At 38.8% G+C, this 25,458-nt stretch overlaps 1 protein-coding gene across 1 annotated transcript in view; it reads left to right on the forward strand.

Annotated features, from left to right (window-relative positions):
• Window positions 1-25,458, forward strand: part of Slx4ip (SLX4 interacting protein) — a 192,887-nt gene that overhangs the window by 101,210 nt on the left and 66,219 nt on the right. The window contains 1 exon segment of the mRNA XM_047540521.1: window positions 25,216-25,305. Within this exon segment, the coding sequence (XP_047396477.1) occupies window positions 25,216-25,305 (90 nt within the window).

Below are 25,458 nucleotides of genomic sequence, written 5' to 3' on the forward strand. Positions count from 1 at the left end.
TGGAGAGCCATATCCCATGGGGTGACTGGCCATTGTGCACCCTACTAGTTAGTTACATTGCCCTGGGCTCAGCATGTTTGGCTGGTCCTGTTAGATATTTCTGTAATTTGTGATTTTCCTTCTGTGCACAGATATACACATCTCAGCCACCTTCAAACTGTGTAACTGAATGCAGCCCAGCTCAACACTGAGGCTGTTAGAGAATTCCTAGAGCTTTCCTTTATTTACATGACTTAAAGACTTGGCAATATTTGTTATTTCATTTGATATATGCAAGGAAAGAAATGTGTTAATACATCAGTGAGTTGTTTGAATATGTCTCAGTCTATTTTCTTTCCATATTCTTTTTATTTTTTATAATAATAAATTTAGAGTGGTGTCTAAATATTAAAAAATATATTTTAGTTTATGCTTTAGCTTTATTGAAAGTTCAATTTTAAGAAAAAACAGATAAAAATAATTTTCCTGTCATGCTAAGAGAGTTTTAATTTATATATCTTAATCTTGTGTTTTATTCTTCATTCTTATGGTAAAAAAGATGAAATAAATGACTCATTAAAAAATGATACTGAAGTGGGGCACAGGGCCACATGCCTGCAATCCCAGCTACTTGGGAGGCTGAGGTTAGAGGATCCCACGTTCAAACCCAGACTGGGCCACTTAGGGAGACCTCATATCGAAATAAAATATTAAAATGGGGTGAGATCAGGGTGGACTGGGGATGTAACTTAATGGTAAGTCACTTGCCTAATATGTTTCTGTGTTCAATCCCATTATTGAGTGAATAAATAAATAAATGATTAAATATATATATATATATACACACACACATACCCATCACTCACACTTTTTTTCTTTTTAGTCCTACTTTAGTTAGAATTCCATGTCTCTGAGAAAGGAGGAACACCAAAATTATTGAAAATTCAAAGACTTTTTCCCATAATTGCTATCATATAAAATGTTCTTTTCAATTCTAGTTGACCTGGATATAACCCAATATAAGCCAAAATTGGCAATATCCTTGATGCCAGAATAATTTTATGAGTTCAGGAAACCTTTTGAGTCTCTGCCTTCATTGCTTAAAAAAGTCTAAACCTTCGGTGTGCAGTCTACAGAAGTTCCACCTATGGAGTGAAAGTTGGGAACCAACTAATGGAAGTGGCAGTGTGAAAATTCTGGTTCTCTCTGTAGCATTTCAATTGCCTCATCAGTACTCAGATGCAGAGCTTGGTTCTCATCTAATAGTTTCGGGACTCCATATTGTGAACAAGCTGACACCCTTTCTGCCTAATATTTCCTCTAAGGAAATTCACTTTGTAAGGACAAAAAAACAAAAACAAAAACAAAAAAAACTTACAAACCTTTGAAGGGGAATGAATAAAAGACTCTTTGGAAACAAACAAAAAGACATCTATATTGCCAGCACCAGAGTAAGGCAAAGGGACCCTAGAGATACGGCTTTGGAGATTTGAAGCACAATGTACACTGGTTGGTGTTCATTTATTCATTTATTAGTTAGTCTTTATGTTTCTGGTATGATTTTATGTATTTACATATTACATGATTCAGTGCGTCTTTGAGTTTTTTGCTTGTGAGGTCTGTTTAAACATTTGGAAATGTCAGTGAACATAGTACTATTGATACTTTGTGGCTTTCAGGTTTTGATTTCCCTCTGAAGCTACCGCCATGTCATTAGCTTTGATGAAGCTAAGAGCATCAGAGGGTAGAAGAAAATGATTACAGTGGTTAATAATGTCCTGATGTTTTAAGAGTTGGGGAAGCATGCCCATTTCCATGAAGGAGTCTGAGGGCTCACATGGTGAGAAGCTCCCTGGCCACATGTAAATTGAGAAACAGATTTCAAAATGAGTTTTGATTAAAATGGGAATTTGAGCCTGCCACTGAGAAGCAACTGTCTTACTATAAATTATTTATGGCATGATCATGAGGGTTTGGTATAGAGGCTGTAAGCCTTTTTCCATCTTGCTTCAAAAACTGGTTTGATTATAAACAGAAAATACATAATTTTGGTATTGAAAGCAAAATTTTAAAAAGGGGATTTAAGTTCCCTAAATTGATCCTAAGGTGGAAAATAAAGAATACTTACCAGTACTTTTCAAAAGAACCAGTGCTGAAGCTGAATTCTACATAAAAGTATATATAGCGGAGCCCTGATTAAGAGTTTATCATATTAAACACATGAGATCCTTCTCAATATGAGTGTGTCAGTGGTTCAAGGAGAAATTTTTTGTGGAGTCCTCAGCTTTACACACATATCTCTATTATTTCTGTGCTGACTAGGTTATATGATACCTCCCTGCATAGACTGCATATGCACGGTCTGCTGAACAATGCGATAAAGCATGGAGGAGCCAGTAGACAGATAGCAGGTGGCTGCCCAGCTTGTGGTGGGATCTGGCGGCTAGATCTTGTTATAGGATTAGGCTCTCACCTCCTACCTGCCTTGCCCTGACAGAGAAGTTTGGATTCTTTTGGAAAATTGGAAGTTTAAACTGACAGATACAGAGGGTGCTCCATGAGTGTTTGAAAAATATGGTATATTCTTTGCTTTCATTGGATAGGGTTTTAGAGATCTTGTAGATCAACTTTATCCATTTTATGTACGCTGCAGTCAGTCTTTTACTACTCTTCAGTGTCTCTTGTTCTTAAAAATTGTATCCAAGTTTACCCCTGTTTCCTATGTGCCAAGTATGGTTCTCAGTGTGGGACAGAATTTTAAATAAGACTTTGAAGGTCCTTCGTCTTATGAAGGTGACATTTTAGTCAGGGTAAGACAATGTACACAGGAAGAAACAAAATGATTTCAGATTTACTTAAAGCTTCTCTAATCTGAAAATCCAAAATTCCAAATGCTTCAAAATCTGAACATTTTTAGTTCTAACATGATACTTTCAGAGATTTGAATTTTGAACTTTCTAATTAGTGATGCCGAACTTGTAAAGTTTGTGTAAATATTCCAAAATCTGACAAACTTTGAACTGAAACTCTTCTGTTCCCAAGATTAGGGATACTCACCCTATACTTCGAAATGGGTGATAAAGAAAACAAAAGATGGCAGTTAGGTGACTGGTGACTGGGGGTGGTTCCTGTTTACACAGGCTGGTCAGAGAGCTCTTCAAGGGAGGAGAATTAGGGTTAAACTCCAGTGGAAAGAGGGCGTTCCATCCCCTGGGATCTGGAGGAAGTGGTTCCAGCAGAGGGACAGCCAGCACAGAGCCTTTGAGACAGACAGAAATGATATTTCAAAGGATCAGGTTTTGCGGTTTTTTCCATCTGCCTTTATATGCTAGTTGTTACATTGGATTCTCAGGATAGTTTCAATTTCTGTATAGCTTTTATCCTCTGTCATTAAGGTCCTACTTCTTTTCATTTGATTTTTACTGTTCCACTATGAGTCTCTGACATTACATCCTTGACATTTTCTGGCAGACCTTCTTTTTTATTCTGACATCATCTAAGCCATTCAGATGTTTCTCTAGTTGACTGACTGCAGCGGTCTCCATGGTCACATGCATGTGCCAAGTTGGGGGCCAGTGTTAAATAATCCTCTGTCGTGTGGGGAAAATATTAAAAGTTTTATCTTTGTCTAGTTTATTTAATTAAAAAAAAAAAAAAAAAAAAAAAACTAACCAGGGCTAGGGATGTAGCTTAGTGGTAGAGCACTTGCTCAACATGTAAATGGCCATGGCTTCAATCCCCAATACTCAAAAATCAAACAAAGAAGAACCAATTGAAAGATTGATGTCACCACATAGAAAAGTGAAATATGTGATGGGACGGATATGTTAATGAGCTTGATTTTGTCATTCCTCAATCTGTACTTATAAAGTCACACTGTACCCCACAATCATATATAATTATTTTTTGTCAATTTAAAAAAAATTGGTATGTGAGTGCATGGGAGCGTACTCTGTTTGGGAAGGTGACTCAAGGGAGGGAGTGTCCCCTCTGTGGACAGGGAGGATGTGACTGTGGTGCTATTGTGTACTGCTCACTTTCTTGGTTGGGTTATGGTGCAACCACATACTACAGGGTGTTGTCAGTGTAGTTTATTTCATAAAAATGCAACAGACTCCAGTCCCCACCTCACCTACTCTCCTTGCTGGCATATTGTGGTGAAAAATCACCAGCGACTTCAATTAAAGGTTCGTGGCCTTTTAGTGCTTGTCAAGATGTGTGCATATACCCAAGCTGAAATTTGCACTGATATTTAAACCATAATGGGTAGAAACTGGGGTGAGGGGTTGGGAGGTATTTGTAAGCCACAAGCAATATCTTTCTGCCAAAGGGGAAAAACTTCAATATTTCAGTACGTCTTTGGGAAAGCTGCTCAAAGCTGAATTTATGCAAGTAAAGTAGTGATCCACTTTGAAGTGGTGAGAAGTTTGAAATAAATCACTGTGCTTAGAAGAAAGTTGTTCTGTGCATGAAGCTTTGTGACATGTTTCTTCTGAATAGTTTGACCCTTTCAGGTAAAACATCTCTTGGTTAATTCTATTTTGTCAGTGTTCACATTGCCCTCCCTTTTTTTTTTTTGATTTTGGTTTCCTGAGTGGATCTTCCTGCAGCCCCTTGCTGGAAGTGGAAGTTTTTTCATGAAGTGCAGACTTGAGGGAGGGTGAGGATGCCATGGGATGTGATGACTTCTACTCCCTGCCAGACCCCTTAGATCACTTATACTTTGGGAGGGGGGATGAGCAGGGACAGAAGCCACGGACAGGAGAGGATTTGTCAGACTTTGGGCACCATCAGAGCTACACTGGGTCCTAGGAAGTAGGGTCAGCTCTAAGTTGAGTAGTGGGTGTGCAGTCCCTGCTTCCTTCCTGTACTTTTTTTAAAAATAATTTTTTAAATTTTTTTTTAATTAGTTATACCTGACTGTAGAGTGCACTATGATACATCATACATAAATGGAATATAATTTCTCATTCTTCTGGTTGAACATGATGTAGAATCCCACTGGTCATGTAGCTATATATGTCCATAGGGTAATAATGTCTGATTCATTCTACTATCCTTCCTACCCCAACCCCCACACCCCTCCCTTCACTCCCCTCTACCTAATCTAAAGTGACTCTATTCTTCCTAACCTCCCTGCCCTTTTTGTGAATAAGCATCTGCATATCAGAGAAAAAATTTGACCTTTGGTTTTTGGGATTGACTTTGTTCACTTAGCATGATATTCTCCAGCTCCTTCCTTTTGCCAGCAAATGCCATAATTTCATTCTCTTCTTTTTTTTAAGGCTGAGTAATATTCCATTGTGTATTTATACCACATTTTTTTTTTTTATCCATTCATCCATTGAAGGGCACCTACTTTGGTTTCATAATTTAGCTGTTGTGAATTGAGCTGCTATAAACATTGATATGGCCATTTCACTCTAGTATGCTGATTTTAAGTCCTTTGGGTATAATCCAAGGAGTGGAATACCTAGGTCCAAGGTGGTTCCATTTCAAGTTTTCTGAGGAATCTCCATACTGCTTTCCATAATGGTTGCACCAATTTGCAGTCCTATTAGCAATTTATGAGTGTACCTCTTTCCTCACATCCTTGCCAACATCTGTTGTTGCTTATATTCTTGATAATTGCCATTCTGACTGGAGTGAGATGAAATCTTAGTTTTGATTTGCATTTCTCTATTTGCTAGAGATGTTGAATATCTTTTCATATATTTGTTGATCGATTGTATTTCTTCTGTGAAGTGTCAGTCTAATTCCTTAGCTCTTTTATTAATTGGGTTATTTGTATTTTGATGTTAAAATTTTCAAGTTCTTTATATATCCTGGAGGTTAGTGCTCTATCTGAGGTACATGTGGTAAAGATTTTCTACCATTCTGTAGGCTCTCTCTTATTATTGTTTCCTTTGCTGTGAAGAAGCTTTTTAGTTTGAATCCATCCCATTTATTGATTTTATTTTTTGGACTTTAGGCGTTTTGTTAAGGAATTAAGATCCTAGGCTGACATGGTGAAGATTTGAGCCTACTTTTTCTTCTGTGAGGTGCAGGGTCTCTGTTGTAGTGCCTGTCTTTGATCCACTTTGACTTGAGTTTTGTGTGGGGTGAGAGATAGGGGTTTAATTTTATTTTGTTACATATGGATTTCCAATTTTCCCAGCACTATTTGTTGAAGAGGCTGTATTTTCTCCCATGTGTGTTTTTGGCACCTTGATCTAGAATGAGATAACTGTATTTATGTGGGTTTGTCTCCGTGTCTTCTATTTTGTACCATTTAAGCACTTTCTATGGACCAGGCTTTGCTAAGTACCAGAGCATCGAAAACTAACAAAAATCAACGCAGACCTCATCATCTCTTGAAAAAACCTTGCCATCAGACCAGCCATCCAGAAGCAGGAAAAATTGCAATCTTGAATCATTGTTTCAAAAGGAGTGACACGATGCTGCCCTTCAAGTGAAGGGAAGATCACTCTGGTCTGCAAGCCAAAACTGAAGCAAACCCTGTTGGCAGGGAGATGGGGTGGAGACAGGGTGGGAAGTGCCCTCCTGCAGAGCCAGGGTCCTGTCTTATTCTGCTCTCTATTCAACTCCTGGAACAGAGTTGGCATCCCAGATACATTCAATAAATAGCAAATGAGTGAATGAACAAAGGCCAGCAGGCTGGCACAGAGCAGAAGGGATGGTGACTTGACATGTCACTGTCAGGGCCAGATCTCCCAGAATCTTGTAGGTAACAAGACCATGTAGATTATCATGAAAATTAACGAGTTTTCAGACTATTATTTTTAGACTGTTAATAATTATGCCTGAATAGTAGGGCATAAAATGCAACTGACTGGGGCAAACTGGGGTATATGGTGGGCCTCTTCCAGGCCTCAGTAGGGCTGCTTTCTTTTTTCTCAGTAGTGGAAGGCCCCTCAAAAAGTATTCAGGTAAGGTAGGAATGGGTTGGAGGCAGGTCAAGGCTTGACTGATGTAGCAACAGACTGGTGACAGATGGAAGGTGAGTTGATGCACCAAACCATGGAAGACTGTTGCAGTGGGCCAGGCAGAACCTGGTAGTGGCTTGAATTGGAGGTGGGGATCAGGGGCAGAACCCCAGGATGCGGTGCTGGCTTTCATGTGATTGCTGAGGAAGGGAGGTGTCAGGGTCTCAGAATCAGGCAGGTCTCAGAGCCATTGTCTGAGTCAGAACAGAGGGAAGGAGCAAATTTGGGAGAAGGTATAGTTTTGGGCAGGTTGAGAAGTAAAGGTATGAACGTACAAGGTTTCATCTTTCATCTTACGAATTCACAACCCAGGAGAGAATAATGTAATCTCACCCACTGGGTTGCAGTATATCAGTTGGAAATATTTTGGAACGGTTTGATCTTTCAGCTGTCTGTTCATTCATCCAAGAGAAAGGAAAAGCAAAGAGTCTGTGTCTTTGCACATGTAGAAGCCAGCAGTTTCACAGGCTGTTTCCCAAGGCCTGCCTCCAGTGGCAGGTGCTACCTTAACCTTGACCACAGGTAACTAACTTTGTGCTTTGTGAGTAATGCCAGCCTGGCCACCATTGCCCTCTTCTGGTAAGGGGTGAATGCTACAAATGCACTGAGTTTTAAAGGAAAAAAAAAAAACTCAATCTAATTTTTCACTTTGGTTAACTGTACTGTGCCAGCTGGCATAAATCCCTATAATGAAATGAACGTTTGGTTTAAAATGTAATGTATACTCAGACCATGGAACCACTCGAGAGTCTAACCTTATTTACAGTTTTGGCTTGTGGGGAGTACCTTGGATATCCATATCATTTTCTACAGTTGGCCACTTTCTCTTTGGCAAAAAGATTTCTCTCAGCCTTTTCTTTGCCTATGAAACCCTGTCTGACTGCTTCATTAGTTAACACATGTGTGAATTTGCATCATTCATAATGGCAGCAAATGCAAGGAATATGGTTTTAATCAAACTTTAGGATCTAATATCTCTGAAGCATGAGGGCACAGAATATTATAGGCCTGGGATAAACAATTCATATTTGATAGAGGCATTTTAGCATTTCTTGGTAGCATATTTACACAATTTATACTTTAGATATGAGTTTGTGTTACATGATAGAGTTTTAGATATGTTGAAATAACTAACTCCTTTGGAAAGGGTTACTGAGAATATGGAGTTATCATAGTGACTTATGTGAGAACTACTTCAGGAAAATCCCTGTTTTCCTACCTGATGCTTATTCTTTTCTGCTCAGTGTTTGATTGGCATCTCTTCTTTCTTTCCTCAAAATGGGGGAGGTAAGCACACAAAGTCAGTGGACCTTGCTATTTAAAGGTATCTGTAGTGGCTACTTAAAAGAAAAACATTATTTTTTTGAGGCATTTAAGCACATCCTTTATTATAACCCTTTTAATATTTAGATTTTTAGCTCACCCATTAAATAGCTATTTGGCATTTAAAATTGGAAGATTATTACAGATAAAAGCTGGCCACAATGCTCATTTTGATTAAGGATCTAAGGACATAATGATGTTGATCTTTTTAGGCTAGGTCACTTTGATGTTTATCATTAAGTTGATTAATGTAATTTTATAAGAATTTAATATCATCTGAAAAATACATCTAATACCATGATTTCATTACAGTATTAATGATGCAGGTGAAGAATCCTTCAGTATCACCCTATCTGCTCATATGCAAAGACCTTTATGCAAATTACCCCAAATAAAAAATGTTTATATCACAAAGTCCCTCAAGAAAGGGTCAATGTTATTGTTTAGATTTTTACAAAAGTAATGATATAGTCTATTTCTCAAATGCTACCTGTTATAATTCCTACATTAAAATTATTTTCCCCTCTCTCCCATCCTTTTTTCTTTGGTTTAAGCCTATTAAAACTGAACAGTGATATAAAATTACTTTATACAATGAATGTAGTCTGTCAGTTGACTAGGTGCACAGTCACAAAATGGAATTGTTTTTGCTACCAAACTAAATAAGCTCTAGCCCTGTGAAGAAAGCCCTGATGGACAAATGGAAAAGCCAAGGCTAGGGTTAGCAATAGCTGAAGGTCTTTGGAGTTTTTATACTACTTCTTTGATTCTGGACCTTTTTCCCCTCCACCTTAGATCCCTGTGAATTCTGCAATGCTGAGAAGTCATATGGCTATACATAAAAACTTCTAGATAGGGTTTCTCCAAGTCAGCACTCATGGCAGGATGGACCAGATGATTCTTTGCACTGGGGGCTGGTCTGTGCAATGTAGGAAGTTTCAAAGCATTCCTGCTCACTAGATGCCAGTTTGACAGCACTAAATGTTTCTAGACATTGCTCATGGGGGAGGTTGGGGCCAAATCACTTTCTCATTTAGAATCTAAAATCCCAGTTTTAGATTTGGAGTGATACAGTCCTTCCTTAGCCTTATTACTTGAAGGTAAACTGCATTGTCTTACTTCACCAGTAGGTAGTGATTTATGGCACACAGTTCTTTAGACTGAAGATTCCTTAATTTGAGGAATTAAGGGTGGGGAACAAGTTTCCTGTTAAGGGCCAATGCCCAAGGCAGAGTTAATCAGGAGGCACATACCAAAAATAATTTAGCCTCTTTTTTTCCCACCAAAGAAAAATATTTTGTTCCTCATTTGTGAAATTAGGAACAGGCACTGTTCTTATGAACTTTATTTCAGAAAAATAATTCATTGTAAATTTTCTACTTGTCTTATAAGGCAGAGGCAGTGAGAAAAGGTAGAAGCAGTTGAATGATAGATGTAGAGAAATGAGGAGAAACAGATTTGGATTTAGAAAGAAGGAAAAAGGATTTGTGAAGGATAGAAAATAGACTGCAGGAAGAAATCTTAGAAGCTTTTGAATGCTTTAGAAATCATTACCTGCTGCTTAACTTGTAGGATTCTTATTTCAAAATACAAAAACCTACCCTGATTAAAGGAATTAATTGATTTATCAGTGTTCCTAGATCTTCAGTTGCTCTAAGTAGTAAATCTGCAGAGAATCCTGTCTGAGTAGCGTAGGTGTAAAGGGTGGCATTTACTGGTCCGAAGAGGCTCATCATATTTTGGTTTGGGAAAAAAAGAAAGAAAGGAAAGTGGCTAGTGAAGCATCACCACCACGGGTAAATAGAGTCAAGCAGATGCCAGGATCTACCTCCTTATCTCTAATTTGTGACGAAAAACATGATCATTTTCTATTTTCTTTTTCATTTTATTAACTTGAACACTAGCAACTTTACTTAAAACGGGAAGTAATTATGAAATTGTTCAGCATAAACGTAGTCTCCACATTTAAATAAAGGTGATCTCCTCAACAGTGGTTCTCAGCCCAGCCAGCACATTGGAATCAGGTAGGAAGACTTTCAAATATACTAATGCTTAGTCAAGCCCCATCCCAAGAGACTCTGGTTTAATTGAGGAAGAATGAGACATATTCTTTAAAAAGCTCCCAAGTGATTCTAATGTGCTGCCAAGGTTATGAACCATTGTTCTAGGCCTTTGATTCTCAAAATGTGGTCCCCAGATCAGGAACATCACCATCACTTGGGAACCTGTCAGAAATGTAAATTCTCAGCCCCACTTGGAGCCCCACCTCAGGTAAGCCTTAGCAGTGTGTTTTGAACAGCCCCTCCTGGTGAATCTGATGCTGGCTTTAGTTGGAGAAACTGTTTCAGGTGATAGGTAGCGGTGCTCAGAAGATACAGTGTCCTGAGAATCAAGGGTCTGTCACAGTGGATTTCATAAATACCATTCCAGGGTCAGTGCTATGGTCTTCAGAGTTGAGTGGCCTCAGGAGACTTCATTTATAGGGAGAAGGATGCCTGGGAGATGTAAGTTTCCACTGAGAGCCTTTATAAGGCTTAATTACTGATGTGTAGGTGGCAGCTGATACTGAGTTGGCCCTCCCACTCATTTCAGCTAAGCTTTCAACCTCACTCTCAATATTCTTAATTAATGATCTTCAGCTTCTGAAGCCATTTCATCAGGGGTCTCCTGTCCCAGCATGTTTCCCCTTTAAGCATTCCTTGAAGAGGGTGGTGTTCCCAGCAGTCAATTAGAAAAGGAAAGTAGAGGTGGCTCTCTAGTCCTGTGACCAATTAACTGCCTCCCTTTTTTCCCCTTTGTAGTTCTCTGAAAATGGGTCAGAGGACTAAAAACTCCAGCAGACCTAGCCGGTGTTTGTCTAACATACTTCTGTCCTGTTTGGCATTTCAGTTTCCTGCCTTAGGCATGAATTGGTTGAAATTCCCTTTGAACTCTTGCTCCTTTTGTAGAAACTTTCAACAATGAAAGTAGTTACAGGATTGTCTCCTAAGCTCCGGGAAGCAGCACAGAATAGGGAGTGCCAAATCTTGAGGGTCATTTGCAGCACCACCAAGGGAGACATGTACAGTGGTTGCAATCATGATTGTAAGAATTCTAATTGAATTTTGTTTTCTGACTTGATAAAACAGGGTCCAGGAGAAAAATGAAGGGGACCTTAAATTTCTTAATCTCCTGTTTCTCCGTAACAGTTTTTATTGCCTCATCTTCTGTTTAAAAGGAAAATACCTTTAAAGAAAACAGCTTTATTGGATCAACACCTTCCTTGCTAAAGTTCATAGAAATTTCCCAGGTTAGTCCCTATCATTCCTCGCTTGCAGGGCTGAGGAGTATGCTGGAATTCCCTGTGGGATGGGAATCCCCTTGCATCACCGGGTACTTCCTATTATGGGATTCTCAATGTTGCTTACTCTTTGTGGTTTTAGTCTCTCACTAAAATAATAGAATCAGGATTTCGGACCCAGGAGTCATTTTAGGGAAATAGCAACACTGTCCAGTGTGGTAATCATTAGCTACATGTAGTTCTTGAAATTAATAAATAACTGATAATTTACCAATTTAAATTAATTAGAATTAGATTCAGAATTCACACTAGTCTCATTTCAGATGCTTGATAGCCACATGTGGTTTGAGGCTAAGGTATGGAACACTGCAAATATAGAACATCTTCCCTGAAATTTATTGGATAATACTGGTCAATTTTATCACCCTCATTGATGGAGATACTGAAACAGAATGATGTCATTTATTTGTCAAATCCTCCAGTTTATTGCTAACTACTGTCAGTTAATACTGTACCCTGTTTTCTCTTTGAATTTAGTCACAACACAACAGTCTCTTTGCAAAGGGCAGACATTATTGTACCCATTTTACAGATCAGGGGATTGACCCAGGCCATAAGGCCAGTAAAAGAGATAGCTGGTATATGTGTACATGTCTGCATGATTCTAAACCCCATGATTTGGATGTTAAAATGTCCCTTAGGAGACAAATCCTCTGGCATTTGTGGTCAGTAAGTCCACATCTTTAGGGGTAGACTTAAGAAAGCCCAAAAACCATAACCAAAGGTGCGTTGGATGGTTGAAGTAGCTAATGGACCTAATGTAAACAAGCCTGTGTGGTTTCCTCTCAATGAGAGACCAGTGTCCTGTGGTAACACTGTGATGTTTATTCAGTTGCCCATTTCCATGGACTTTCTGTCAGTGGAGTTTGTTCCTCTGGATTGGGTGGTGAGCCCAACATCTCCTGTGGCAGATCACTTAATATCTGGAAAGCCCTGCTGGTCTGAGAGTCCTCTTTATATGGTGTCAATATCTGTTTCCTTATGGTTGCTCTGCTTCACCTGATTGTTTATCCTTTAAGACCATAAAGCACTAAAAAGGATTGTTCTTCCATCTTTAAAATCTGTTTTTGTTGTTGTTGTTGTTGTTGTTTGTTTGTTTGTTTTTTGCAGTGCTGGGGATTGAACCCAGGGCCTTGTGCTTGCAAAACAAGCACTTTACCAACTGAGCTATATCCCCAGCCCATCTTTAAAGTCTTGTTAATATTATTTTATCCTGGCTGTCTATTTTTATTCCTTTATAGTTTTTCTTTCTTCAGCTGATCCTCATGACATGATTTTAAGTATTGCTGTAACCCTTGTCACTCTTACTTGAATTCATGACAGTTTGTCTTAATTTGAGCATTGAGAATAATTGAGTGCTAAATGCATAAAGCACAGCCATCCTATCACTTACTCTAGCTCCTGCTGTTAAGGCAGCCTAATATGAAATTAGCATGGTTGATGGCCATGGCCTTATGGTACCTACTCACAGTGCTCACTCTTAACTATGAAGCTCTGTGCTTGGGCTTAGTTTGGGGGAGCCGTGTGTTGGTCCTTACATATAATAAGGGCTTATTCTTATTAAAGTTAGATTAGTCTCATCTCTCCAAGTCACAGAGATACAAACCTAGCTTTTAATACCCCATATATTCATATCCCATTCTGTGTAGCTTCATCTACCTATTTTGTGGACATGTTCACTATATCTTTATCCATGTTGTTAAATACGCAGAACAACTCCAGGACTAAGGAAAAGGCTCAGTAGCCTCTCCCTGCATGATGTTATTGGGCCATTAGTGACCCCTGTGTTTATGGTTGTTTAACTGGTTATTAATTCATGTAGTTGCTATTCTGTCCACTCTTCTATTTTTCTGATTTTTATTCACTAGGACCCATTTGTTCATTCATAGATTTGTTTTTTAAATATTTATTGAATTTCTATTATGTGCCTGTCCCTTTTAAATGTGGAATATGAGAGGAAAGACATCAAAAGTGACTTCAAGGTTTTTGAACAGAAGGAAGAATGGAGTTGACATTTGCTAAGCCAGCTCAGCTAAATCTGATGGGAGCAGGTTTGAAGGTAAAATATCAATAGTTTGTTTTGAACTTGTTAAGTTAAAAATGCATATTTGACATCCAAGTAGAGATGCAAAGCCAGCTATGAAATATATGTATCTGGAGTTGAGGGAGGCCAGGGCTATAGTGAAAAACATGACTATCAGCTTGTAAACTATCCAGTATCTATAACCTTGAGACCTATGTAAGTATGGCTAGATGCTAGGAGGTTCAAGGACCGGGCTCTGGGTTCTTCAGCATTTGCAGGTTGGTGTGATAGGGACAAACCAACAAAGGAGACTGGGAAAGAGTGGCTAGTGAGGAGAGTGGAGAACCAAGAAAGCTGACTTCTGATGTCCCAAAAATCAGGGGTAGAGGAAAGTAAACTAACCATTCTGTCAGACGGTGCTGAGAGGTAAAATAACATGAGGATCAAGAGCCAGTTCACTGGGTTTAATGACATGAATGTTGCTGATAACCCTGACAGAAGCTGTGTTGGCAGAGTAGTATGGACCAAAAGATAGCATGGGAAACTTGGTCCATTTCCTGGGTAAGGTTCATATATGACTGGTCACCTTTTTTTTTTAAACCCAGTCATGGTTAAGAACCCTTCAAAGAAGAAAATGAGTTTTCTTCTTGATCATCCCTAATGATCTGCTAACAATTAAGTATGTTATTACAAAATGCCTCTTTTTCTTCTTTCTGAAAAGGAAATGCCAGTTGTCCCTCTCTGGGTCCTCAGGGCAGCTCCTGTGCTTCTCCTCCTCATCTCAGTGTGGAGCCATGCTGCGGTGCCCATCTACCCTGTGCCTAGGCATGGAGTCCCATGAGCCAAGTAATCTGAACTCACTTAAGAACTTAAGTGCAGTCATAAAATCCCTGTTTTGCGTTTACAGACCCCTTTCTTACCATTTCTGGCCTTGCCTTTCCATTTCTTCCTAAGTTTTTCCCTTGATCCAGAAAGTAAATCTTTTTTTTTCCTATTGGGTTTCTATCACCATTTTGACCAGAAAGTAAATCTTTTTTTTCCTATTGGGTTTCTATCACCATTTTGATCATCCTAATTCAGAGGAAAGTTGTTTGTTTGTTTGTTTGTTTTGGAGTTGGTACTGAGACCTTGGCATGAACCAGAAGTGAATTTTTAAGATGCTCAGCAAGGTATTATTTTATTTCAACATTGACCTCCATAGAGGTCATAAGCTGAATTTCTCCTCTTTTCTATCAGGATCCATAAAGGATATAAAAATATATTTTCCAATGAGAATTTTTAGAGAGTTTAAAACTTATGCCAAAACTTATGTGTGCACACACCAGATAAAATTATGAACAAAATTTGTGGGACTGGGCCTCCTACTGTTTACCAATCTCCATTTTCAGGATACATAAACCATAATTGATCCTAAATATGCTCCTGACCAGCCTCCATGTTGCTGAATATGGATGGCGCTTACTTCTAAGCCACTGTAGAGCCTCTCAAGTCAGGGTTCCTTGCAGGTTTCTAGCAGGTTACTTTTTCATTTCATGTCTCTATTGCAGGAATATGTAAGAGGAGCATTTGTATCCTCATCTTGTCTTCTTCACCAGTGTCCATCGGAGTCACTTCCCTGGGTCTTGGAGTCACCCAGACGTAGAACTAGAGTTTGAAGTTGGATCTATTTTACCCCAAAGCCCTTGTGTCCCTCATTGCCATGCATCTTTCATATATGCCATTGGCCATTCCACTCAAGAAAGGGGTCTGCAGATTACTTTTGAAAGAATAATTTACTGAAAATCATTAGGGAAAGTATCTTTTAAAAATGAGGTGAGTTCTTATCTTTCAGAGGAAGCTACTGAAAGAAAGCCTGTTCCTAACTAAATTGTTTATAGTGATGGATTTCAAAGTCTGTGATTCAGCCTTGAATTCCTCCCAGAGTTCTGTGGCAGATGTTAAATTTAAGCATCGATACATTGGTACCACTTGGGTTGACCTTTGCTTTATTTCCAGGAGCATGTTGCTTCCCTTTCCAGATTTCATCCAGGGATACTATGAGCCACTCTATTAGTACCCTAAGCAAAAACCAAACTCTCTTAGTAGGAGACCAGAGACAATTTACCCAAGGACATTGGACTCATAACTCTGTTTTCCTCCTTTTATAAGCTGTCATCAAACCCATTTGTTCTGCCTTTCCCTCTGCTTTCTTTCTTTATGATTTGCTGTTTATCTTTGTAGATCTTTTCCCAACCATGGTAATAAATCTGTTGTGAAAAATAAGTGCCTGGAAAGTTGCCCATCTCTAACCTATAGTCAGAAGTCCCACAGTGGACACCAAGCAGGAGAGAGAAGCTCCCTCTCTTTCTAGTTCCTTTGACCTCAGAGAGGTCACACCTTCCTCTACATCCCTTTCATCCAGAAAAACTCAAGTTCAAAGAACTAGTCATCCATTTGCAGCTGAGGGAAGATCCTTCTAATGAGTCTGGATTTACATCAACCATGTTTTTTTTCTGACATCTTGCTCCACCTGACTGATTGGAAGGTGAAAAAATAACCATTTGGCTTAGTGCAGCGGGCATCAGTGCCCATTTCTGTGCATAGGTAAGGAAACCTTAGTTGTAAACCATGAACTTGATACTGTAGTTTCTTATTCTGTAGACAGGGTATAAGAGAGAGGACGGTAATCCCTCCTAGTGAGAGAACAAGGCAACTACTTAAGTATTTTTAATCACTGATATTTTCATTCATTTAACAAATACTCTTCATGACTCTCTGTGTGCCAGACGCAGTACTAGGTATGACAACCTGAAGATAACTGAAGGCAGCGCATCCCTGCAGGATGCCTGACCAGGAGTGGAACAAATGTAGTTACCTGTTTATAGTCTGTCATAAGTTCCACAACAGGAACATGAACAAAATGCTATGGCAGCCCCAAAGAGCTTAATCCTACCTGAAGGAGTCTTGCACTGTTTTAGAGAAAAGAAGATTGTTGTTTTTGAAGATTTTTGTCTTGGTCAACCCCACTAAGTGTCTCCATTTCCTATGGTTCATATTATGATTTTTAGCCATATGACTGACTTTTTTCCATCATTGGTTATCGAGACAAAATCATACCCACAGAGGTCAACATAGCAGGAAATGTGGATTTTAATGCTGTGCTTATATGACCCATGGTGGACTGATGAAGAACATGACAGGTGCCAGATCCAATATGATTTTATTGTGACCTTTATAGGAGCACAGACCTTTGGTGTGCAGGTAAAATCTAAGTACATGAATGCAAACCAAAACAACCAGGGCATAGGATCTTAAAGGGGAAGGATCCTTGAAGGCAGTCTACTTGGGTCCACTGGTTTTACACAAAGGGAAACTGACATCCTGAGGAGAGAGGTGTAACCCCTCCTATATGAGGGTACCATCACAGTAAATTTAGTCTTTAGATTTCCTCTATCAAACCATTCTCCATTTGTCATCAAAGGACTTTGTCCAAGCCTCTCTGTGTGCTGTGATCTCAAATTCAGGCTGAGTCTAATTCTGTTACTAAGATTATGGCGTGTTTCTTGTACCTGACCTAACAAGTACTGCCAGGTTGGCAAGGCACCACACCAAACAAAACCCAGCCATGATCACCAGGGATCTTCTAAAAGAGAAAGAGCACTCAGGTTTCTCTGTGTTTCCAGAACACTGCGTGGTAATAGTTTCTGCCTCTCTGGGTTGTCAGGAGAATTAAATGCAATAATGTTCAGAAAGAGCTTGACATAGAATCTGGCATACAATTAGTGCTCAATGAATCTTAATTATTGTTATTGCCAACTTGTTCACCATTAGTAAGTTTTTACACATAGACTTTAGAATATGATATATTCCAACAGAATGACTTTGTCTTCCATCTCCTGACCTTACCATCTGTTAGTTTATTACACATGCCACCCAAAAGGTATGCTGATTTCTTTTCTTGAATATAAACTTCAAGCTTAAATTTCTTGGACCACTATTTTACATAAAAACAGACCAAGGGGGTTAAATTGACAACATATTTGCATTGACTTTTCATTAGTTTTTGTCTTAATGTCAGGAGACCTCTCTTCCAACCCCAACAACTCTAACCCTAACTTCAGCATGATTTATTGCTGTCATCTGCTGCATTTTTTCCTTTCCCCTTCCAATCTTTCCTTCTCCCTGATAACCCCTCCCAGCCCAGACTCTCTGCAGTGGGGCTTTGACTATTTCACTGCACTCTTTTTATAACATGATATCCCATAGTGGCAGTTTCAGTATCAGAGCTCTTGATGTGGTGCCTCCATTCAAGCATGAAATCAAGCTGCCATGGAAGGGAGCCAAGTGACCCCATTCAGATTGCTTGTTTCAACCACCAGATGTGAAGGGATGGGGTTCTGTAGAGCAGACGTGGCTGCCATTGCTCACCCAGAGGGTGTAGGAGTCCAGTTCCAAATTAAGACAGTTGGTTCCAAGCTAGGCAGCCGTAAAAGTACACTTACATGGGGTCTGAAATGTGTCCTGGAGGCCTTCCTCAGGGGAAAATTTCTTCTAAGTGTTGTATGGCAATGGACTTTGGAGTGCCACAAATCTGGATTTTACTCCTGGTCTGTCACTCATTTGTCTGTGTAATCTTAACTAGTTGTTAACCTTTTCCAATTCTACTTTCCTATCTATAGAATGAGGTTAGTAGCTTTTCTCCTTAGTGAAAATTAAATTGAATACTAAATTGAGAGCTCTCCAGCCTACCTGTCTCTAGCTTAGCATAATGCCTCGAACATAGCTCCTCTGTAAGTGGTACTAAAAAACAGATTTTTTTTTCTTTAAAAGTCACATTATTTTAAATTTTCATGCTGTAAGATATATACAGTTTGTTTTAATATGAAAATATTCAATATTTTTGCTAAAACCTTTTAATACAATTGATACTCCAGAAAGGATATGGCCATGTTTTTTATGAAGATCTTCAGGAGAAACGTACTTTTGGATTTAGTATCAAGATTTAAGCTGCCTCACACTGATGCCTTCATATCTTATAGACTCTGATTGGTTTTTCATTTTTTACATTGGCAACTAGGAAACACAGTGCCAACTGCTGCAAAGACTTAGTCACACCATTGGACTTTAGTACAGATTTGACATTAACTTCATTGTATGTTTTTATTCTTGTTTTTGCTCACTTATTTTTCCCATTTTTAATCTTTGCCTTGTTGCTTGAAGCTACCTGCAAACCTTAATGTCACATGGGTGTAAAATGCCCATTTAAAATTTTTTAAAATTCTTTTTAGACATACATAACAGTAGAATGTATTTTGACATATTATACATATGTGGGGTATAACTCGCTCTAATTAGGATCTTATTCTTGTGGTTGAACATATTGTGGAGTTTCACTGGTCACCTATTCATATATAAACATAGGAAAGTTATATCTGATTCATTCTACTGTCTTTCCTACTGCCAACCTCCCTTCATTCCTCTTTGTCTAATCCATTCACTTTCTACACTGGATGGCATGTTAGCATCCATATATCAGAGAGAACACTTGACTTTTGGGTTTTTGGCATTGGCTTATTTCACTTAGCATGACAGTCTCTAGTTCCATCCATTTATTGACAAATGCCATAATTTCATTCTTCTTTATGGTTGAATAATATCCCATTGTTTATATGTACCACGTTCTCTTTATCCATTCATCTGTTGACGGGCACCCAGGTTGGTTCTATAGTTTAGCTATAATGAATTGAGCTGCTAAAAACATTGATATGGCCATGTCATTGTAGTATGCTGATTTTAAGTTCTTGTCTTTTTTTTCTTTTTTTTTTTTTTTTTTTTTTTTGCAGTGCTGGGGATCGAACCCAGGGCTTTGTGCTTGCAAGGCAAGCACTCTACCGACTGAGCTATCTCCCCAGCCCTGATTTTAAGTTCTTTAGGTAAAACGCCCATGTTAATTTGTGTTGCTTTTCACCAGGAGACCCATATGTACAGACCACTTCCATCTAGCCCCACAGGTGTAGTCAAAACTGCTAACATATCTTAGATCTCATCCTTTTTCTTCTTCCCCTTCACACCCAACCACATCCTCTTGTTTCTGTCTTCTGAGGGTCCTTTTACTCTGCCCCTCCCTCTTCCTCTCAGGATCATCTTCTGTTTTCTCTTATTTGGGTTCTTGTGGTGGCTTTGTACTTCTCTGCCTGGCTCTGGTGATTTTTCCACTGCCTGTCCCTGCTCACATTCCTGCCTGAGAGAGTTCTCCAACCCACCTGTCTCCTAGGCTTCCTTGGCTTGTCCAGGGCTTCTCCATGGCCTGAACCTTCCTGCCCATTAGCCTCATCTGCTGACATTGTCCTGTATTTGTACAGTATGGAACTCCTTACCGTTCTCAATACACACTGTACCAGGCCAGCCTCTTTCCTTAAGTGGCGTAGTTTTTCTGTCTCTATGATCAGAACTTCACTGAGACATCACCTCTTCTTCCCTGGCCTCCCTCAGGCAGGGCCATCTCTCTTGGTCCTTGAGTGTGTGCCATGGTCTATTAGCTACAGTGGCCTATTGCTGCCCTTCCTTTTTCAGGGCCTGGCACTCCTATGAACTCAGCACATGTTTAATGATTAAATGAATGAGGGAGTAGAGCATGTGGGATCCCTTCCATATCTCTCAGCCTCCTGAATCTGCTCTAAAATCATCATTACATGTGAGATGTTAACATTTCACCTTTATGTTATGCTTGATATAAATCCAGAAGATTTGGAAATAGGGCAAGTTAAATTGCAGTACTGGAATTCTTAGGAAAGGAAATAGGAAAAGTAACTGGTAAATTTACAATGAGATAATCCCAGGATCCTTGGATTCCAGTTTTTCAAAATTTGAAAAATGATTGGTCATCATTGGTGATGACATAGTTGTTGCCACTCCAAAATAAGGAGGGAGGAAGTTGCTCTACAGTGCTTCAGTGCCCTGGGCTGAATGTGAGTGACCTTGTCCCCAGAGGGGTAGAGCCCTCACTTTGCAGATAGGGAGGTGATTTGCCTGAAACTCAGAGCTAATTTGTTCTGCCATTTATTCATTTGTTCTTCCTTTTAAATAGGAAACTTGTTCTGTGAGCTGCTACTGTGTTAGTCACTGAAAATACAGAGGTGTGAATGGCATCCCCACTGTAACTTTTAGTCTTGCAGGGGAGGCCACTTCATGGACTAGTTATTCAATGCAGAAATCCATAAGCACATGAAGATGGTGTCCAGTTCAGAGAAGACAGATAAACTATTCAGAAAAGCTTCATGGAGCTGGCCATGTTTCTGCTAGTCTCTGAGGATGCATAGAGTCCACCAAGCATAGGAACATCAAGGCACATTCTAAACACAAGGTGAAAATTTTAGATGTGTGTTGAAGAGTAGTGGGAACCAGCAGGGAGGTTGGAGCCTGACTGGTGCTCTGAGCTATGGTAGCAGTAGCTTTGCAACAAGGATCAGACTTATGTGTGACAGAGTGCCACAGGTATTGTCATGGAACATTCATCTGGGACACCACTAGATGTGACCTCATTTTCCAAGCAGGAGATGATGTGAATAGTGGAGAAAGAGGAAAGATAGGTTTAAGAATGCTTTAAAGATAAAATCAACAAGATGTGGTGGCCAATTCTGGAGGGCTAAGAAGAGGGGAATTAAGGGTGTCTCCTAGGCTGTGACTGAAACCTCCAGGTGAAGTGGGGGCAGAAACTAGACCAGATCCTGGCCTGTGGTCACGTAGCATAGCCCAGTGTATGGGTTGCAAAGCTGTTACTAGTAGCCTTTGGACTGTCAAAGAGTTAACTTGGCCTGTGTAAAATGACCCACTCTGGCCTGAGAAAGAAAGGATGTGTTGCTTCTCTCAGAAGAAAGCTGGTGAGTTTATCTTCTGAGAGTAGAAATGACTTCTTCCCAATTAAGGAGGGAGGAGAAGCCAGACTGTGGTAAGTTTTTTCCCTCCCTTAACTCTGTTTACTCATGGGAGAAAAGAAGCAAAGCTTTGGGAGTAGGGAACTTTAAAAAGGGCAAAATACCTCTGATTACTGTGGGAGTTTGAGGGAGCTCATGCTAGAGAACTCAGGATGGATGGCTGCAGTGGGAGAGCCCACTGAGGGGAGAGGATGCTTGAGCAGCAGTGGTGGTGGTGTTTTCCAAAAACCCAGGGAAGATTGGTCTCTAGAGTAAAAGTGAATGATTTGTTTAAAAGAGAGAGAATGACATTTGCATTAGTCCATTTATAATCAAATTTACACTAGGTTATTTGTGATTAAAGTCATAAAGCAATGAGAAAAATACCAAATTAGACCATACTGTTTAATTCTTTAGAAGGTAACTGTGATGCTATCAGTACAATTATCAGTCGTTCAAGAATCATTTTTTTCCAACTTTAAGAATTGTTTTTGTGAATGAAGAGGGAGCGAGACCTTAATTTGAACAAGAAGCAGGTACAGGTACAGACAAGATCATCTCTGTGAAACCCTAATAAAATTTTGTGAGGCATATCTCCTTGCTTTGGAGGGACTTTTATCTTTTGTTCCAGAATCCCCAGAACTTTAGTGGGCCCATGATAGAATTCAGAGTTTAAGTGAATGAAGGCAAATGGGTTAAAAAGTTATCTTTATTTTGACCAAGTTCCAGTAAATGTAGGTTTCCTTTTATTATGAATTGGAAACAATGGTGTCAGCAACATTGGTCACCATTAGAAATTACAGCTCTTTTCATATTATAGTTGTTGCAGAAATCTCAAGGTAACATTTATGGTCTTTACTACTTTTGAATTAGAGTAGCCACTAAATCCACTACTGTGTGACGAGAGCCAGGGCCTTCTTCAACCTTTATATACATTACTGTATAACAAATTTGTGTTTTAAATTTTGGTAACTGTACTTAAGTGAAATTGGTTTTCTTTTTAACCCTATGAATTGTGCTTCCTGCATTTAAAAACATTCTGAATAAGTTTCATCACCTTCACAATTGACTAAAGAGGTCCATGGCACATAAAATGTTAATATCCCCTGGCCAAGATCATGTAGTTGTGACTTGCGACCTCCACCTGGTGGCAGCATACTCCTTAAAGGTTAAATCTGTAATCGACAGTTGAGAAGAAATTTTAAACCTAACAGTGCACTTGAGTATATTTTCAAACATTTTTGACCACAACCCACAATAAGAAATAGGCTTTCCATCATAATTCAGTACACACACACTTAGGTTTCACAAAACAATCTTCGACCTTACTGTATGAGACATTGATATTTTTTATTGCATTCTAATATTCTCTTCAGTTCTCTTTCATTAAAATAAAACACAGGTTGCAAGACATCAAACTGTGCAGTTCAGTAGGCCACAGTACGGTTCAATATCTTAGGAGACTGTACACCCACCCATTTTCAGCAACACAATATCTACATTAAAAAAACTGCCAACAAATACAAATGCATTTTACAGTGTTTAAAAATTCATTGATGTGTAAATTACCTACAGTGAAAGGAACTGATTTTAAGTATATACCTAAAATAGACCATCAAGACAAAGAATATTCCCATCACCACACAAAGTTCCTTTATGCCAGTTCTAAGCCAGTTCCTCTCTGAACAGTCACCTTTCCCATGACTTTTACCATATGTTGGTTTTACTGTGTAGAATTTCATATAAATGGAATCACAAATATGTATTCTTTTGCTCAATGCAGTGTTTTGGAGATGAATCCATGTTGAAGGTGTCAGTATTTTTGCGAGCAGTATTCCATTGTGTCAGTATCCATGTGTTCATTTTGTTGATAGACTTTTAGGCTGTTTTCAGTTTTAGTTATTATGAATTAAACTTCCATGACCATTTACCTTTGCATGGCTGTATGCACATAAACTTCTTGTCCCTTGGATAAATACCTGAGGTGAAATTGTTGGTTTAGTCAGTTAATAAATATAAGTTTAGCTACAGGAAACTGACAAACCATTTGCCAAACCGGCTGAACCTTTTTATGTTTCCACTAGCAATGTGTGAGTGTTTGGGTTACTGTATATCCTTCGCAATATTTGGTTTGGTGCCAGTCTTTAACCTTAGTCATTCCAATTGATGAGTGCTTTAGTTGTCTCTCATGGTGGTTTTAATTTGCATTTACTGAGTAAAGTCATTCAATACTTTTTTCATGTACTTAATAGCCATTTATTTATCTTACTTATGAAATGTCTATTCAAACTTAAGATGTTTACTTTTTAAATATTAATGTGTAGGAGTTCTTTGCATATTTTGGATACCAGTTTTTTTATGTCAGATGTATGTATTTATGAATACATTTTTTCCTAGTCTGTGTTTTATGTACTCATTTTCACTAATTTTTTTTTTTTTTTTGATGAACACAAGCTTTTAATTTGACAGTATCCAATTTAACAATTTTTCCTTCAATATTTAGTGCTATTTAGATCCTACTTCCATGGAATTATAGCACAGAATTAAGGGGGGAAACAGTTTAGCTAGAAAGGTACAAAAATGACTTTTCCCTATGGTTTGTAAACCAAACCTCTTGGTGTCTTAGACACCCCAGCCTGTGGCCTTGGTTGTCTATTTCTTTTCAAATTGATTTGTTCACTGTTACCTTGTAATTCTCAGAAATTACTCACAAGGGGCAAGGACTTAAAAGGCTACAACTTTTCATGGCACCTGTAGGTGTGCTGTCTAGGACAAAGCAATAGCCACATGTGGTGATTTTAATAAAGTTAAAATTCAGCTTTTCAATCACAACAGCCACATTGTGAGTGCCCACTAGCCACATATGGCTACTGGCTGTCCTGTTGAACAGTGCAGATACAGAATTTTTTTTTTTTTTCAAAAGTGCTAGATAGTACGAACCAGTAGAATAAGAGGAGAGGCCAGGCTTACACAATTTAAAGCATGTTTTAATGAAACTTTTTTAATTTTGATAATTGACATCAAACCCCTACTTTCCTCTCCTTGTTTCCTTTTCATTCTTCCAGATTTCTGTTTCTATCCTAAGATACCTATCCCAGCCAATCCTTTATGTCTCTTCTTTCCTAGTAGGAGGAAGGATTTCCCTGGCCTTGCACAGAATCATTCTTTCCAGAAGCTTACATAGTACTAACCTATTTAACTTCTGTCAATGTTTGATAGTCTGTCAGCTGCCAACTGGGCATCCCCTTTTAGGGCATGATCCAAAGATAAGTATTCTGTCATATCTGTCCTGATCAACCTTGCATTTCTTTGTAACATTTTCACTATAAAAATTATATATATATACGTATATATATATAATTTTTTGGTTGTAAGTGGATACAATACCTTTATTTTATTTTTATGTGGTGCTAAGGATGGAACTGAGGGCCTCATGCATGCTAGGCAAGTGTTCTACCACTGAGCCACAACCCCAGCCCCTCCACTATAAATTTTAAACTGAGGAAAAGTAATAGGTTATGACCTGTAACCCTGTCGAATATTAAGATTTCTGTCCACTACTGTACTTGGTTGCCATTTCATCATGAGCAACCACACAGGAATTTGTGAGATTCTCTTTCATTGTTTGCTGGGCATAAACTGCACAGTGACTCTGCCATTAATGTCTTTTAGTGTGGGAATTTTGCTGTCCTGGTGGATCTTCATATATCACCGCAAGGTTCAAACAAAGATACCAGCTGGTTTTCGGAACAGAAGAAAGAGGTACAACATTTTTATTATTTAAATGCAAGTAACTCTAAGTAGCTCCAGCTACTAGGAGAGATATTAGCTCTTTCTGACTTTCTTTTCCCAGTGGGAAAAAAAGTTGAGCAGTGTTAAACATATAAAAAACAATTCTTGGATTCCCATTAACAG

Source organism: Sciurus carolinensis, chromosome 2 (genome assembly GCF_902686445.1).
Source record: "Sciurus carolinensis chromosome 2, mSciCar1.2, whole genome shotgun sequence".
Taxonomy (NCBI): Eukaryota; Metazoa; Chordata; class Mammalia; order Rodentia; family Sciuridae; genus Sciurus; species Sciurus carolinensis.